This window comes from Leucoraja erinacea, chromosome 6, assembly GCF_028641065.1.
Source record: "Leucoraja erinacea ecotype New England chromosome 6, Leri_hhj_1, whole genome shotgun sequence".
In the NCBI taxonomy this organism is placed as follows: domain Eukaryota; kingdom Metazoa; phylum Chordata; class Chondrichthyes; order Rajiformes; family Rajidae; genus Leucoraja; species Leucoraja erinaceus.
In genome coordinates this window covers 52,224,090-52,242,920 of record NC_073382.1, presented here as the reverse complement: position 1 = coordinate 52,242,920, position 18,831 = coordinate 52,224,090, and the positions used below count along the sequence as shown (strand labels likewise).

General features: G+C 41.6%; 2 protein-coding genes across 3 annotated transcripts in view; one reads left to right on the top strand and one right to left on the bottom strand.

The window, feature by feature from the left end:
- Positions 1-17,226, bottom strand: part of alkbh8 (alkB homolog 8, tRNA methyltransferase) — a 29,593-nt gene extending 12,367 nt beyond the window's left edge. Inside the window, exons 1-8 of the mRNA XM_055637031.1 lie at positions 17,138-17,226; positions 16,817-17,047; positions 15,181-15,421; positions 13,113-13,244; positions 11,465-11,560; positions 7,389-7,493; positions 2,045-2,115; positions 225-331 (exon numbers count right to left, since the gene is read on the bottom strand). Coding sequence (XP_055493006.1) covers positions 225-331; positions 2,045-2,115; positions 7,389-7,493; positions 11,465-11,560; positions 13,113-13,244; positions 15,181-15,421; positions 16,817-16,945 — 881 coding nt within the window. The 5' untranslated portion in view covers positions 16,946-17,047; positions 17,138-17,226. The remainder of the gene's footprint in view (positions 1-224; positions 332-2,044; positions 2,116-7,388; positions 7,494-11,464; positions 11,561-13,112; positions 13,245-15,180; positions 15,422-16,816; positions 17,048-17,137) is intronic.
- A 51-nt stretch (positions 17,227-17,277) lies between these two features.
- elmod1 (ELMO/CED-12 domain containing 1) overlaps positions 17,278-18,831 on the top strand; it is a 38,021-nt gene continuing 36,467 nt past the window's right edge. The window contains exon 1 of one of the 2 annotated variants that reach the window (XM_055637036.1): positions 17,278-17,387. The gene's annotated coding sequence lies outside the window, so the exon portion shown is untranslated. The remainder of the gene's footprint in view (positions 17,388-18,831) is intronic. The other variant, XM_055637037.1, reaches the window with a different exon arrangement.

Below are 18,831 nucleotides of genomic sequence, written 5' to 3'. Positions count from 1 at the left end.
TTCAATACAGATATATTGAGCAGAATAGGCATGAACCTAGTGCTGGCAGGAAATATACTGCCTGTGGCATAATACCAGTAAATCATAGCAGTTCTCTTAAAAAGACCTCTTTCTAATTTTTCCTAAGGCGCTCATCACAAAAAGATCCCATATCTTACATTGTTCAGCCATTTATTTTTAAATTCATGTAGGATTTTGGTTCTTCGTAAATGCTTATCACTCACCCATGACTCCATAAGTATCTACATTCACCAGTCATCACCAACAGACTACGAGGAGGTAACATCACTGGAACACTGTGGCCGCCTGGATGTCTAAAATCCATCACTGTCTACAGGTTCAAAAAAAGTCCAAAGCAACTATTAGTTTAAAGCTTAAATATGTGCAATTTTATAGGGAAGTTACTGGAGCTCTTCTTCAAAAGTATTCATAAGGCTGTCATCACCCTATAAGAGAAATATATATTCTTAATAAATAAGAGGAAAAGGAGGAGTCGGCAATACAGAGATAGACTTAGAAGTCATTTCTGCTATGAGCTTATTGAATGCAGAGCAGGCTTGAGGGGCCTCGTACCCATCACCGTTCTTAATTCCTAATCTGCACTGAATGTCAGCAAAGCAGGCCATAACAGAGTCCTCAGGTTACCTCAATGTCATCTATTCCAGGATGGACCTTACATGTTCCTACAGTGATCATTGTAAACAACTTAGCACTTCAGGAATTTATGTAATGCATCTTTAAGCAACATAGGCACCCCCCTCAGGTAACTGAAATTCACCCTTGCAGAATTCAAATTACTGTCCAATTTTAGGAATAACATTTACTCTCATAATTTTGGAATAAAAGCAAATAAACAAACTCCCCCCCCCCCCCCCCCCCCCCCCCCCCCCCCCCCCCCCCAAACTTATTTATTGATAAATGCACAGGGGGGGAAATCACAATATGGACTTTTTTTTAGGAAGACAACCCTCTCACCCCCATAATGCAGGGATCATATGTACAGCAATTATGCAAAATCTGCAAACAACACATTGTGAAATGGAGATGTCAAAAGGACAATATTTTGCAACTCTAATCCAGAGCACCATCTAGAGATGAAAAAGCAGAAACTGCATGCATTGGAAGTTCAAATAAATTGAATTTCCATTCAAAATGCAGCCAAATATAGCAAGTCAGTACAGTACTTAAAGGATACAGTTAAACAAAAAATGCTTGTCACACAATATGTAAAGTACCTTTCTACAAAGGGAACAGTCTTGTTCCAACGGTGAAAATTTAGTTTGATGGGCATTTAATATAATGAATGGACTGACAGAATACACAGATAATTCTCAACAGCCAATTATCTTGTTAAACAACTCCCATACCACCACCCCAACCATCCTGAACTGCAACATTCCAATATTTCACTTTGTCTCACTTAAGATTGAGACAATAAGTTCCGTTATCTTTGCTTGTCTTTCATTCCACCCCCACCCCTCTCCAAGCCAGGCCTGCCCAGAGTTTTCCATCTGCTACAGTTTGCAAGCTCGAGCCCTTCTTTAGTAGGTTTTCCATCTACCCTCATGATGTTCTCAACTTAGCTGGTCCAAAAGGCCACCATCCTATTTCCACAATTCCCAATACATGCTAAAACTTCCCTGCTTCTCTTCCTGGCGGCATGCTAATTAGTAATATTATTTTTTATTTTGTTCAAATCCAAGTCTCAAGAGAATTGACAGTTTGAAATTGACAACGAATTTCATCCAATTCCATCTTGGTTTTGGCTTGGGTGGTATCTAGTTTGCTGACAAGATAGAAGAGACAAATTCCATCTCATTGAAAAAGGAAAACCACTCTCAAAAGTTCAAGATACAAATAGGTCAGTCATTTAAAAAGTACCATCTCTGAGTAACAATATACCATTCTGCTAATTAGAGATTCATAATGTAAATGCTGAAACTAAAATAATTTCACTGTATCTAAATTTTATCCTGTTAGATATTCTAATCGATATTAGGAAATCAAATATTTTCTATTTGTTTGGAAACAAGTCTAAAATTACCTCTGCTCCAAGGCTCAGGCAGATAATCCCATCTTCAAATGGTGAATGTGTATCAATGTGGGGAGGAATTCCTGTCAGGAAGTGCAAATGTTATATAAATATTAATCTTGTTCTGAAAAAAATTAAAATCAAATTAATTTAGTTTAGAGATACAGCGCAGAAACAGGCCCTTCATTCCACCACGTCTGCACTGACCAGCGATCCCTGCACATTAACACTACCCTACACACACAAGGGACAATTTTACATTTATACCAAGCAAATTAACCTACAAACTTTTACGTCTCCAGTGGGAGGAAACCAAAGATCTTAGAGAAAACCCATGTGGGTCACGGGGAGAACGTACAAATCAAAATACCCATATGGTTATCTTTGTTCACATCAAAATGCCAGATAAACTAATACAATGCATATTCTCTTTCTTTTTTTTAGGCAGTGCCTCAATGCTTCCATTTCATTTCTGTGTCGATTTAAGATTCTGTGGGGGATGCAGATCACCAGAGATGGAGTATGCAAGTTTATGGGTAGGTTATTTGGGAGATTTTATGTACCCATCTGCCATTTTAGTTTTGTTTCTATATGCTGCTGAAAAGTCTCAAGATGCTTGCTGCTCTCTCATGTATAATTTATCAATTTTTTAACTATTGCAGGCCAGAAAATCTCAGGAGTTAAAAGGAATATTTCATTTTTTCAAGAATATTTTGAGAATGTCTGAGGTATTTTCTCTGAAAGTACTTCTGTGTATCTCCCGCCGCAGTGGAGCTTGGAGTGTCTGATCTGCAGTCCAGTTTCACGATTTGTTTGAGCGTTATTCCAGCACTCACGCTGGGAATGTCAATTTATGGGAATACTGACGATGGTCTGCTTATCATGCCATTGGCTTTTGGAAGATTGTTTAAATTCAGTATCAGATAAGATTCAGATTAGTTTACTGTGATATGCACCAGGGTGTAATGAAATTCCTTGAGTACATAAACCTCAGAGTAAACAGTATAGCTGATGTGATAGAAACAAAAATTACAACAAATGCAAAATAGCAGAATGTAGTGCAATCTGAAAATGCGATAGAAACCCAAAAGCAGAATAACGAATAAGGTAGAATTAAGAGTAAGAGTATGTAGCAGCATCCACTGGAAGGGGCAATTGGTTCAGGAGTCAGATAGCAATGGGGAAGAAGCTGTTCATACTGTGCCCTCCATTGTGTTTGGGACAAAGACCCATCGTATATTTATTTGCCTCTGTACGCCACAATTTGAGATTTGTAATAGAAAAAAAAAAAAATCACATGTGGTTAAAGTGCACATCGTCAGATTTTAATAAGGGGTATTTTTCTACCTTATGGTTTCACCATGTAGAAATTACAGCAGTGTTTATACATAGTCCCCCCATTTCAGGGCACCATAATGTTTGGGACACATGACTTCACAGGTGTTTGTAATTGCTCAGGTGTTTAAATGCCTCCTTAATGAAGGTATAAGAGAGCTCGCAGCACCCAGTCCATCACCTTTGGTAACTTTTATTGCTTTATCGACATGAGGACCAAAGTTGTGCCAATGAAAGTCAAAGAAGCCATTATGAGACTGAGAAACAAGAATACAACTGTTAGAGACATCAGCCAAACCCTAGGCTTACCAAAATCAACTGTTTGGAACATCAATAAGAAAGAGCACTGGTGAACTTGCTAATCGCAAAGGGACTGGCAGACCAAGGAAGACCTCCACATCTGATGACAGAAGAATTCTCTCTATAATAAAGAAAAATCCACAAACACCTGTCCGACAGATCAGAAACACTTTTCAGGAGTCAGGTGTGGATTTGTCAATGACCACTGTCTGCCGAAGACTTCATGAACAGAAATACAGAGGCTACACTGCAAGAACCAAACCACTGATTAGCCGCAAAAATATGGTGGCCAGGTTACAGTTTGCCAAGAAGCACTTAAAAGAGCAACCACAGTTCAGGAAAAAGGTCTTGTGGACAGATGAGACGAAGATTAACATATCAGAGTGATGGAAAGAGCAAAATATGAAGGAGAGAAGGAACTGCCCAAGATCCAAAGCATACCACCTCATCTGTGAAATGCAATGGTGGGGGTGTTATGACCTGGGCATGTGTGGTTGCTGAAGGTACTGGCTCCCTTATCTTCATTGATGATACAACTGCTGATGATAGTAGCATAATGAATTCTGAAGTGTATAGACAGATTCTATCTGCTCAAGTTCAAACAAATGCCTCAAAACTCATTGGCTGGCAGTTCATTCTAGAGCAAGACAATGATCTCAAACATACTGGTAAAGCAACAAAGGAGTTTTTCAAAGCTAGAAAATTGTCAATTTTTGAGTGGCCAAGTCAATCAGCCGATCTGAACCCAATTGAGCATGCCTTTTGTATGCTGAAGAGAAAATCGAAGGGGACTAGCCCCCAAAACAAACATAAGCTAAAGATGGCTGCAATACAGGCCTGGCAGAGAAGAGGCCAGGTAGATTATGAACTTAGTTCCTAGTGATGTCCCAACTTTTAAATTGCAGCTCAATGACGAAGTTGGAATCATCTTGATCATGGAGTGGTTGTGATACAACTTGGGACAGTTTCCCATATGTCTGAAGATTAGCTCAACGCCAGTGGGGATTCGGTTAGAAATGAACAGGGTGGCAAGGAAGATTGAGAAGGTTGGAGCATTGGCACAGGCTTACTTGACCTTGGTGTGCAATGGCATTAACTCCAGTGGATTATTTTATTATAATCACAATTAGTATGTCATCACAGAGCAAAGAGAGATGGATTTATAAGAGCAACAAATTGTCAACAGGATTCTATATATTCCCTCATTTCACTTAGTCAAAACATTTTGTGATGTTAAAAATAGCCACATGATGCTGTCTTCTTGTACATCTTTTTTGGAATTGTCACATGGTGAAAATCATGTTTGAATCCATCCCACAAATGACATCAGTTATTTGACCACTAGGAGGCAGGTTTTGATCATAATCTATGTATGGATTTCCTTGCTGCATACAGCAGATTTTACTCCACAATTACTGAATTGGATTTGTCTAATTTCTTGAGTCACTCAAGTTTAATTGTCACATGAATCATAATGAAACAATGAAATTCTTAGTTGCAGCAGCACAACAGGCATGTATGCACAGTACTCAATAGATAACAACATTTATGTTTAATAAATAAAATCCCAACATAGTGCAAAACAAAGCTCAAAGTCATTAGTGCCGTTCAAATTTGAGTTGGAGTTGTATTCTATATCATGACGGGACAGAGCAAGTAGAATAGGGGATTGAGCACAAATCCTTGAGGTGCCCCTGTGCTGATAGATATCCAGGAAGTAGTGTTGCCAATTTGAACTGATCGTGTTCTGTTGATGAGACTGGGTTCTCCGAGTTTGGTAGCAAGTTTGGCGGAGATGGTGTTGAACGCTGAGAAATAGTCTATGACAGCAGTCTGATACATGTGACAAGTGAAGAGTGCAGAGTGGAGAACCAGCAAGATTGCATCCCCCTGTTTATCCATTATGGCAGTAAATAAATTGTAGTGGGTCTAGGTTGCCGCCCTCACTGTGCGCTTGTTCTGAGATTCTGGATGTCGAAGGTCCTCAGAAGAGAAAAATACACGCAGGCTGGATAATTTCAGGTTATGAAGCATGTCTCACCAAAAAATTGGAGGGGCTGCAGCCCCCCCCCCAACTCCGCAGCCCATGTCACCTTTCGGTAGTCATAGAGGCACAACACCACACTAATCTTAAGCACTAGTATTATTGATGCTCTTTTAAAGCAGATAGGAATCTTGGACCTCAATAATGAGAGGTTAAAGATGTCCACAAAGCTCATGCCCGTTGGTCCGTGCAAGTTTTCAGAATGCGACCATGTAGATCATCAGGTCCCGACACTTTCCAAGGGTCCACCCTCCTTCTGAAGTTGGCCTCAGATATTGAGATTGCAATGCCATCAGGGGTTATGGGGGCCCAAGAAGGCAGTGTTCTCCCTATCGAGCTTGCCCAGGAGTGATGACGCACTGTCGCTTAAGCTGCCACTTGGTTTCATCTTGTAGTAAGTGATGATTTGCAAGCAGTCACAGCTGCCAAACATTCGTCTCATCCTCCAATTTAGAGCAAAAGTCCCTGTAGCCTTTTTTACTCCATTATCAAGGTTGTACCTGGACTTCTTACATAAATCAGCATCACCAGTAAGTCCAAGGTCTGGGCCTCAGAAGATAGCGGACTCCTGGTTTATCCAAGGCTTCTAGTTGGGGAACACTTGGATGGTTTTCGTGGGAACGCACTTCTCCACACATTTCCTCATGAATTCAGTAACAGACGTGGTGTATTCATTTAGGTTCATTGCCGAGTCCTTTAAATTGCTCAATCTACTGACTCCAAGCAATCCCAGAGTCGTTCCTGTGTCTTCCTTGACCAGCTCTGTGCAGTCTTCACTGCTGGTGCTGTGCTCTTCAGTCGCTGAACATACATAGAAAGAAGGAGCGCAGCCAGGAGGTCAAATTTCCCAAAGTGAGGATGAGGGAATGGAGCAATAGGCATCTTTGATGGTGAAATCAGCTGTGATAGAGGACATTTGATCCTCTGGAGCCATAGGTCGTGCTGGTGGTAGTTTGGAAGTTATTTCTTCAAGCGGGCCTTTCTTCAAGTTCCCTGGCTATAATACAAAAGTAGTCAAGGTACACCTTCTAGCGTACAGCTCCTCCAGTGCTAGACGATTGCCTGTCATGATGGGTTAGATGTGTCTCATTTCTTGAAAATTGTTAAAAATTAATTATAGATCAACATCAATCCTATTGCAGTATAATCCTCAAATATTCTTCTCATACTGTTGAAACAGAATAGAATAGTAGAATAGAATAGAATAGTTTCTTTATTGTCATTGTAACATGAACCATGTACAACAAAATTTTAAAATGTCAGCCAGTCAGTGCACCATTCAAACATTTCTAAAAGCTAACGATACATACAAGATAAAATATTAAAAGATAAACTACTAAAATAAATATCATGAAAATAGCACGCATAAACACCCAACCCTCCATCCTTCTGTTGATTTCACAGTGTACCACAGAACACCTACATTTATTGAATAATGAATTTGTATTTTGCTGATCAGTGATCAAAAATATTTCTTTAAAAATGTTTAACAAATTAACAGTTGTATAAGGAGGTTGATATCAAATAATTTCTCATTACAAGGCGAATCAGGCATATGATCCTAAATCAACAAAACTGTCACAGGAGAGATTCTCTCAGAGTCCCTGTGCATTCCTCGATTATCTTGCCCACACATTGAATAGCAGCTCAAAATACAATGTGAAGAATGTATCTCACCTTGTCCAGGCTCATACTGGTTTATGGTCAACTGATCAGGTTTAAATTTCACATAACCTTTTTCCATGGATTGCTCCAAAATGTCACCACATATTTCAGGAAGACCTAATATTAGAAAAAAGAAGACAATAATGATTTAAGAAAAAACATCTATATATCTAAAACTCTGATCTTGTTGTCTTCCGATTTGGCAGTCTTTCTATTTGTACTAAAACAGTTTGCGATAGCGCTACGATTTTTTGCCAGTTCACTCACCGTTCTCCTGTGCTGCGAGTGTACCAAGTTTTGTTCCGATCGGTTCAATGTCGTAAAAGTTAGCGAGATTTTAAAATCTTAAAAAGCGCGCATATCGATCTCTTCTCCTGCCAGTCAGCACCGCGCCGATTAGTCTCTTCCCGTCACTCCCCAGGACAGTCCGCCCCTTCCTGCGCAATCTCATCTTTACTGGTGCCGAGGATGGCTGGCGGAGGTTTCCAACCGGACACATTTTTCAGAGGGACCCCAAGCAGCCCCGCATTGGAGACCCGACCCAACCCAGCATGGGAGACCCAGCCCAACCCAGAGTCGGAGACCCAGCTCAGCATCGAAGACCCAGCCCAGCCCGGAGTCGGAGACCCAGCCCGGAGTCCAGCCCAGAGTCGGAGACCCAGCCCAGCCCGGAGTCAGAGATACGATACGATATTACTTTATTGTCAGAGCAAGTCTGAAATTTGTTTTGCATTACAGCAGCTCTATTTACAGCATCACAGAAAAGACAAAAGAGACGAGAGAAGACAAGCATTAAGACATCAGGACAGGACCCAAAAATACATACATTCAACATAACATTACAATAACAGAAGACAACATTTAAGGCCCATCAGCATTTGATCTGGGATTAAGCGCCGTATTTTGTTCGAGGATTGACTGGTGCACAAAAGAATGCTTCAGTCTAGCCTTATTAAATTTTGGAACCCTATATCACCGATTTGATGGTAACAAATTGTGCTCACTGTTCAGAACGTGGTTGGGGTCAGAAGAAATGTTGTTGGCCATCCTTAGTATGTTTTTATGGTAGGATGATTCATGAAAGATTGCCATCCAATTTCTGAAGTGGTTGACCTGCAATCTTTGAGCAGATTTCTAATTGTTGGAGCAGTTTTGATTTTGAAGTAGCAGACAAACTCTTGTACCATGTAGTGTTACAGTACTGTAAAACTCCAGAATGTTTGTTTTTGAAAGGCACTTTCCTTGTATTTATTATGTTTTTTATGTCCTTAGTTACATATGATTTATTGTTGGGATAGATTTTAATCTCCTTAATGGGGACAACCAACCGTACACAAAAATCAATATAATCGTTTGTAACTATGGTTATTTCATCTAGTGAACCCATCTGAAAGGTTTCCCAGTCTGTCAATTCTAAACAGGCTTTCAGTTGTTCCCCATGTTCATTTGTCCATGTCCTTATCACTTTCTTTTCTGGTTTACTTCTCTTAAGTTTGGTCTAATACACTGGAATCATGTGCACAACATTAGGATCAGAATTCAATATTGGTGGCTTACACTTGGATGCATTAGCACCTTTGACATTTACAAAACATTTGTCCAAGATGTTGTCTTTTCTGGTTTTGGCTTTGATGTACTATTCAAATCCAGGGAACAGTCTCCAAACGACACTGATTCAAATCCCCAAGCACTAATGCCGGTGCGTTGGGGTAGTTGAGTTGTAATTCATGAACGCAGTCCGCTATTGTCCCGGCCGCCAATGCCGCTTTGCCACTGGGAGGCACGTATACAACAAACAGCAAAATGCACCCAAATTCTCGAGGCAAATAGAAAAGGTCTTAACAACATGCCGAGAATTTCTACATTGGGGTCACAGATCTTATATTTCACTGAGTGCGCACGGCACCAAACATCGTTTATGTATACACAAATGCCGCCTCCCTCAGTTTTTCCAGAGTCAGCTGCATCCCTGTCTGCATGCACCAAGGTGAATCCGGGCACTTCAAAGAGAGAATCGGGCATAGTCCATTGCAACCAACTTTCCGTGAAGCACAATAAAGATGCCTCACGAAATTCATTACAGTACCTTGTGTATGTCCGTATCGCGTCCACTTTGTTGTTCAAAGAGCGCAGATTTGTAAGGATGATAGATGAGAGGGGAGGCCGATTGAATTTCTGTCGTAGGCGGTTCCGAATGCCCCCTCTTCTTCCTCATTTCTTTTTCCTTTTAGTTTAAATCAGTTCCTGAGGGATGTTATCCAACATCAAATGGTAGAAGTGGCTTGATGACCCCCCGAGTCAGCTTGGGTTGTAGCTCCAGAAAGGCGCTCGACTGTACAAACGAACAGGCCGTGGCTCCTCGCCACAACTGTCCGTGACGCCACTCAGCATTTGCTTGCACCGACAGATATCATCCACAAAGGCCAATAATCCACAGAATCAGAAGCATAGTTTTCAGGACACAAATCTCATACTATGCACATAGGCAGATTTTACAGATGGGACAGGTTAGACGACATTTAAACAACATTTAAACAAGACACAAACGGAGCCGACTGGGACGCAGTGCGCAGCCGAGCACCGCATCCGTTGTCACCGATGTCGCCAAACGGAAAGCGGAAACTCTGATCCCGGCGGAGGAGAACGACCAGCGACCGCTGTGAGTCCCCATCGCACCGCCAATTCCAGCCACTACCCCATCTGGTCCCCCTCGCTGACTGCTCCCCTCTCCCCCGTGATGGGTTGCGTTGGGGGAAACGGGTGAGTGGTGGAATATTGCGTTGGGGAATGGGTTGTGATGGGGGACCAGGCCTCCCGTGTGACTGGGACCCAACTGGTCCCACTTAGTCTAATGACTACTAGCAACCATACACAAAATAAATCAAGAGTCATGGATAGTAATAAACAAATTAAACTCTGGATTTCTATCATTTCCGTGCTATTGAGTACAGGGATCCCACATTACAGGGGGGTGGGTGGTCTAGCCTCAACTGTAGACAGTAGTTTGTAATACTGGTTGCTCAATTATAGGAAGGATGTGAAGCCAATAGAGGGGAGATCATAAAGGAGGGGGGCATTCAAGAGGGAATGGAATACATAGAGTCAGAATCTGCATGGTCATCATGCACCAGTTCAATATTCTAGCACCCAGTTCATAGGCTTATATACTGTGGTATTTAAACTGCTCTTCTAAAAACTTGTTAAATGTTGCAAGACTATCCGATTCCACCACGCCCAAGCAGCGAGTTCCAGATTTCACAAATTTTCAAAGTATCACAAATTCTTCTTCTGCATCTCCAATGCTCAGATTGTTAATTTATACACCAGCAAAGATCCCAGCATTGACCCCTCATTGCATCACTGGTTTCTGACTTACAAATAACACAAAATAAGACCACCTTTGACCAACACCCTGTCGTCTTCATGGGAAAGGTTTGTCACATGGAACTGGAAAGCCAGCCAAGGACAGCCCCCTTTTATTCTGTAATCTATCTATGACATCCACTAGAAAGCATTGCTGGATCATCTAACAAGAAATAAGCTGTCTAGGGGAGGCGGGGGGGGGGGGGGGGAAATAAAAGCACCACACAGGCACAAGCGATTACATCCCCACACACAACACAGGTCAGAATTGAAACCAGGTCACTGGAACTGTGATAAAGTAAGGTTACCTGTTGCACTCCTGCATCTCCAATGAAAACACTGGTACAACTAAATAAGCACATAACGGAATTGAGGGATATGGAAATGTTTGGATTTTATGATAGAATCACAGGCTGAAGTCCAAAAACAAAATCTAGATTATGCAGAACCCATATTTGTCAGAAACACACTAGCACAGTTCCCACAGTTAATGTGGCCAGATATTTGCCACTCGTTTTGAATCTAAACTAAATATATACTGTAGAACATCTACTTAATTGTAATTCCCAGTTTAGTAAATGGATTATTTAAAGTCAGTTAAAACCATAAAAAAGGGCAATCTTCATCATTCATAATAAATGTCAATGTTAATAGTGTTTTTCTATAATACTTTCAAAATACTTATTACATCCAAAAACAAACAAAAAATACACAATTTAGAGTACCTCCTGGTAGAGGCTTATCCTTGTCTACGTTATTGTTGTCATAACGAAATTCATATCCATAGTGCTTTACTCTTCGATGTTTCAGAGACTTCTGGACTATAAAGATAAAAATATTTACAGAAAACATTTTGCAGACTGCATGTAATAGTTGTATGTTTAATGTTATTTTCTTGTGCATTTTAAAATAATTACCGTATTTCCCGGCATTGAAGACACTATTTTTTACTCTAAAATAAGGCCCGAAAATTTACCAGCATCTTGGAGGCCAAAGGCTAAATTATTCGCCAAGAAAGATAGACTTGGGCCAAATAGCTTTTAAAACATGGGAGCTAACACAGGGGTCGGCAACCTAGGGCTCGGATCCGGCCCGTAACCCAAACTCAAGCGAACCCCAACCGAGCCGACCTGTGAACTGCAGCCATTCACGGGGCACGCAGCCGACCTGGGGCAAGCGAGCCGCCGTGGGAACTGCAGCCATTCGTGGGAAACGCAGCCGACCTAGGTGTCACAGCCTAGGGGCAAGTGGACCGACATGGGCGCTACAGCCAGTCCCGTGGCACGAAGCCGACCTGGGAATTGCAGCCATTCCCGGGGCACGGAGCCGACCTGCGAACTGCAGCCAGACCTGGGGCAAGCGAGCCGACCTGGGAACTGCAGCCATTCGCGGGGCACGCAGCTGACCTGGGTGTCACAGCCAGGCCTGGGGCAAGCGAGCCGACCCGAGCGCTACAGCCAGTCCCGTGGCATGCAGGCTTTGGAGGTGTGTGGTGGTTGTCGGTCAAGTGAGAACAGAGAGAATAAGAATGCTGCTGCATTGTCAACAGACGCACACAAAAGCAGTTGGTATTAGTTTTGAACTTATCGCTATCCCTATTTTTGACCTGGTTCGGAGACCGGACAATGAGGGGTCCAGCTCAAGAGCAAAGATCATAGAGCGGAGCGGGTTAGCGGGTGATGGATAACAGGACAGCGGGCAGTGGAGCTTACTCCCATGTCAGCTCGAGTAACCTCAATTGGTCCCTTGAACTAGTATTGTCATTCAATAACATCACAACTGATTCAACTTGTGCTCCCGTCTTTCCCACCATCTCTCCACCTGCCGTCACCCTCCACCCCCCAACCATTCAGTCATTCAGAATGGAGGAGATCTGGAAGCCTTGGGCAAAATGAATTGTTACTTTCTTTATTTTTAGATTTTATTTTCTAATTTATTTGAGCGTGAGAAATTCTATGTCCCGCCAGCCATTTTTCAAAATTTAGCGACTCAAAATGGGGGTGCGTCTTCGGCGCAGTTACGTCTTCATTGCCGGGAAATACGGTATTTATACACACACACACACACACACACAAAGGTTTGCTTTATATGCTCCTAGTGGAAAAACTAAGTAAGTCACTTACCATAACGGTAAGAAATATTAAATACCAACAGGCAATTTTACCACTGTATTTTCACTACATTCACTCCGTTTCACAACTTTCCATTTACAACGATACAACAAATTACTTACGTAATCACATGGTGCTTACTGTAGAACAAGATATGATCAGAAATATAGAGCTTGATATTAAAATAGGTCCAAAAGTAGGTCACTGCGCACTGGATAATCCGAACACAACCTACTGTTTTCCATCCTAGTGTACTGCTCACCATTTTCTTTTGTCACGTGTGTGTTTCCATCTGCAAACGCCAAAAGTCTTTCCTCACACTCAAGAGAAATAAATTCTTCAATCACCAGCAGGCCTGGTGGCAGACTCAAAGGAGGAATTTCTTCATGAACAACTGTAAAAATAAATTAAAAGTGTTTGTATTGTATAAAACATTTTTATTTAGCACAAAATGATATGGTTCTCTGTTCATTTTTGTTGTTAATATTAATTCTGCATAGATAATTAAACATTTATTCCTGTATGACTAAATACTTTTGGATACTAAACCTAAAAGTATTTTAAAGTTAGGAAATGAAAGATAAAGGAAATAACAAGTTATCATCTGACAACATACCAAAGTGGCTTTAGAGTTTATGTTGATGACGGGGAATCTAATTCTTAGTGTTCAGAAATCGATACCGTTCTCTCATAGAATCGCCAATTAGTCATGTACCAAATTTATCTATTAAATGATTTTTCTATCACAACCTGAAGCCAGGTAGCATTGAAACAAAACTTCAAAGTACTACCAAAAAACACATTGCATTTAAGGAGGCGCATTTATATCTACTTTTCTTTGATTTCTGCCTCTTGTACTTTAATTCTATGAGAATATGAAGAATGGTTGGCACATGATTTCACAATTAAAAATATATCTACCACAGCAACAAAATATAAAGCAGCAGGAATCAAATATTCCATTCCACATGGATTAGATTTCAAGAAGTAATAATATCCTGAAGTTATGAAGCGTTATGGAAATACAAGTCATGATATTTTTCCATTTTCTGCCAATCTAGATCCCTCGTAACTCGCATACAGGAAAACTAATTATATGGAATACGCCCTCTCTTGCTTTACATTGAGCTCTGGATTACCATGACAACAAGAACACGCGTTATGATATCATTAAATGACCACAGAGCCTTCAACGCCACTATGCGGAATAAATTCAACTACAAATTTCTGGTCCCTTGCCTTGGGCCTCCATCTGCAACTGGCTTTGACTTTTTAAAAAGGCAGACAGACTTCAGTTGGTTTGAAATGGTCATAACATTTCCTCTACTCTGATCCTCAATGCCACGCACTCCTAGTGTTGCATGCTCAGTCCCTTACTCTATTCCCTGTATACCTATGACCCAAGTACAACACCAACTAAGTTCACTGATAATACCATTGTTGTCAGGTATATCAACAGCAATAAGACAAAGTACATAAAATGATCTTATGCTATCAGGTAGACAACCCAGCCCTCAATGTCAACAATATATAATAGTTGATTGTTGACCTATGGCAGTGATGGGGTAAACATGACCCCATCCTCATCAATGGAACTGCTGGAGAAATGGTCAATGTTTCAAATACCTAGGCATCCTTATCATGAGCAACCCAACCTGGTCCCTTCATACTGATCCGGTAATTAAAAAAATAATGTAAATGTATTAATTTATTTTGGCATCTGAGAAGATTCAGCATGTCCATGAGGACTCTCCCAAACACTAAATAAGGTTGCCATAGAAAATATTCTGACAGATGAATATCAGCCTGGCCTATCAACTGCTCTTTTCTTGATCTCCTGCACCTGCAGAGTGGTGAATATAGCCCAGAGAGACACAGGCTGGTCACCTCCTATATGGTGCATTACATCAGGAAGTTTGGAAGCATAATCAAGAATATCTACCACCATTTTCTCTCTTCTGGGAGAAGATACAGGAGCGTGATATTTCAGACATCCAGAGTTAAGAACTGCACCTTCATCACACTATCAGACTTATGAACAAAACACCTCTTTCATAACCCATTCCCAGAGGGGCTGCCACATGCACTTACTCTTAACACCATTTCATTTAGTTATCCTGTTAATGTACTTTAATTTTTCTCCACTATTTCAGATTGCACTACAATCCTGCACTGTTCTGCTGTTTAGCACCATTGTTTTTTAATCATTATGTATGTACAATGTGTACTTTAGGAGATTCATATGAACAACGAATGTCATTGCATCCTGGTGTATATGACAATTAACTTATTTGAATCTGAAGATCATCATAAAATGGAAATGAACTTACCTTTCTCTACAAAGTTCACATATAAAGTGATTGGCTGAGAACTTCCATTTGTCTTTAAATCTTGTCCATTAAGGCCTTTGTGTGCTTCCCTGGCTTCTTGAATTGTACGAAATGTCACCAATGCATGTGGTTTATTTGGAGACATCAGAAGGGTTTCAACTGTTCCAAATGTCTGCAACACTTCAAGCAGTTGTTGTCGACTGACACCATTACCCAAACCACCATTGGCAATGACTAAATGCTAAAGGATACAACAGAAATTAACTTTACTGTTAAAGTAGATAGTTACATAAATTTCTACACATCATGGGTATGCTTGATAAAAGCAAATTTAAATAAACACTAAATTTAAACTGGTCTCTAATTTAAGACAAGGTTTTTCAATTGTCAGTTGCATGACCACAATTAAACATTTGCCTGCAAAAGTTAGGTTACTAGCCTAGGCTATTATCATTTACCACAGGTTATGAGTTTATTTATCATGTTAGAAATTGAAGTGCTTGTTTACAGCATGTTGCAGAATGCTAACAATTAATACCTCCCGTTCATTAAAGAAAAATACTAGACCATCAAAACAGACATGGTGAATCTGAATCACTACAATTTCCAATGCACCTTAACAATTAGAATTCATTTTACCCATTTAATTCATACATTTTGATCGTTCAAACTTTGACAGATTTGAACTGTCAAATCGGTTGAGTTGAGTCGATATTCGAAGGGTTAGTTAGCAGTCTTGTTGTGCGTGGCCCCTAAGGAGGGATCTTATAGAAACTTACAAAATTCTTAAGGGGTTGGACAGGCTAGATGCAGGAAGATTGTTCCCGATGTTGGGGAAGTCCAGGACAAGGGGTCACAGTTTAAGGATAAGGGGGAAATCTTTTAGGACCGAGATGAGGAAAGCGTTTTTCACACATAGAGTGCTGAATCTCTGGAATTCTCTGCCACAGAATGTAGTTGAGGCCAGTTCATTGGCTATATTTAAGAAGGAGTTAGATGTGGCCCTTGTGGCTAAAGGGATCAGGAGGTATGGAGAGAAGGCAGGTACAGGATACTGAGTTGGATGATCAGCCATGATCATATTGAATGGCGGTGCAGGCTCGAAGGGCCGAATGGCCTACTCCTGCACCTATTTTCTATGTTTCAACTTTGAAGAGAGAGCAAAGAGGAAAAATCACCACCATTTACTGTAATCCTAACCCTTTAAAGTTGTATGGCAGGTCTTGAACATAAATTTAGCATATAAAATCAAGAGGGGAATTGATAGGCTGAATGCAGAGTATTTTAACCAGATCAGGGGAATCAGGAACCAGTTTGTATGTTTAAGATGAGAGGAGAAAGATTTAATAGGAATCTGTAGGGCACCTTTTTGCACTTAGAAGAGGGTGGGAATATGGCATGAGCTGCCAGAGGTAGTTGACACAGGTACTATAACACATTTTAAAGGACACTTGTACAGGTACATGGATGGGAAAAGTTTAGAGGGATGTGTGTCAAATGGGACCAGCTGGGACATATTGAGCCGAAGGGCCCGTTTCCGTGGTGCATGACTCTCATGACGAAATCGTTTAACGGCGATTGCAGCACCGACACCAACTTTCCGAAAATAAACTCCCAACAACAGTAACGGACTTACTTCAGTCGGCCCGGACACCGTTGCGATGCCGTCGTTCTTTCGGAGAACGTGCTGCGCTTTAACTTGCTTTCTCAGCATCTTTTTTTGTCCTTTGGACAACTTCACGCTGGTGGGACTCGTGGCCGCCATGTCAGCCCGGCGGCACCGCGTTACCGCTGGCGGACTGAGCTCCACACGGCGCGGAGCTGCCCGCAACGTTACCGCTGGCGGACTGAGCTCCACACGGCCCTCGGCGTTACCGCTGGCGGACTGAGCTGCACACGGGCGGAGCGGAGCTGCCCGCAACGTTACCGCTGGGGGACTGAGCTCCACGCGGCCCTCAGCGTTACCGCTGGGGGACTGAGCTGCCCGCAACGTTACCGCTGGGGGACTGAGCTGCCCGCAACGTTACCGTTACTGGATCTTTGCTCCACACACAGAACCACGGCTCCCTCCCTTCAGCCCGAGTCCGGTGGCCGCTTCCGGCGCCGGCTGCCTGTACTTCCGCCGCAGTCTCTGCCATGGTAACAGCGTCACTCCAGCCAGCCGCCTGACTGCGAGTTGCCGGGCCCGCCCCGCCTCATGAAGGCAGGTGAGTGTCTCTCTCTGTGCCTTTGGGTTCGCAACCAAGAAGGGAAACGAGTACCAATGGCCGGGACAGGTTTAATGTTGAAGGGATGGGTGGCGGTGGGAGCCGCATCCCCTCCTCCAGGCCCGCAACCGGCGTGTCCCCTCCGCTCGCCACCATCCCAGGCACCTGGCGCATCCCCTGCTGCTGGGAGCAAAAACAACCTGACAAATGATAGATGGACGATTATTTATATTCCACGTTCTCCCTTTGCAGTCATTCAAATAAACAGGGTGAAGAAATCCTGGGTGTGCGGCGGGTAGATGTTGAATTTCCCCAATAATACCATTGCCTGACGGCTCGGATCAGGTTGATGTAGGGTATGAATATATTTATCGTGTGTGGGTGTGCAATGGTGGGGATCCTTCACATCCATCGTTCAGGGTTTACAAATATTCATTGAAAGCATTCAAAGGTTGATTCAAACAATTTAATGTGGAATTCATTAATACGTAGCACTGCCGCCTCCCTGCCAGACTGATTGCAGTGGCATTCTGCGGCCATCCCCTCTGCTGTACGTGCCTTTAGTGCCGACAGCTCACCGAGGTGCAGCAAATGGAGTCAGGCAGCATCCTCCCAGCACCACATAGTATGAGTTAACACGGACAAGACAATAATTACGGCTTACAATCCACATTTAGTGTGCTTTAAAAAAAAATGGAATTGATAACAAAACAAAAATACCAGCCTTCGTTAAATACATCGCGGGAAATTGAAACAATTACATATTTAGTCTACTACACATGATTCAATTGTTCTTTGAATTGGATGTATGGTTATGAAGATATGTTTTCGAGAGACCAATTTAAAATTATGAATTCGTTTCTAAAACCTTAATGGTATATCTTTATACCACCTGAATATTAAGTGACGCCCCGGAAACGAGACTAAATCTGTCGTATTTTAATCATTCAAGGTACATATTGTCACAACCTCAATGTTATCACGTTTAGCTATTAATGTCATGTGTTGAACGACTTAATGTATATGTTCACATGAGTTTAAAGCCATGTTATCTCGTGTAAACGGATATAATAGTTTTGTTGATATTCTTATGGATGAGATATGAAGCACCGTTACTGAAACAGAATATTATTCTATTCCGGTAAAATCAAAGCCGTTTTAAACAAATAATTCAGGTTGCCTTCATTAGAATTGCAGTGCCACCAGGAATATGGGTTCTGCATTATTTTAGAGTCAAGGACGATTAATTGTCACATATGTAGACAGTAGAACAATGGCATTCTTATTTGCTGCGGCTTAACTCAGATAATGTGTACTAATGAAAAATATAATAAATTAATAACCTTAATACAAGGTAACTATAACAGTGGAAAAAAAATCAAAGTCTGTAGTGCAATCAAAAACACTGTCCATAGACGATCATATGTTGCTGAGATTAGAGTTC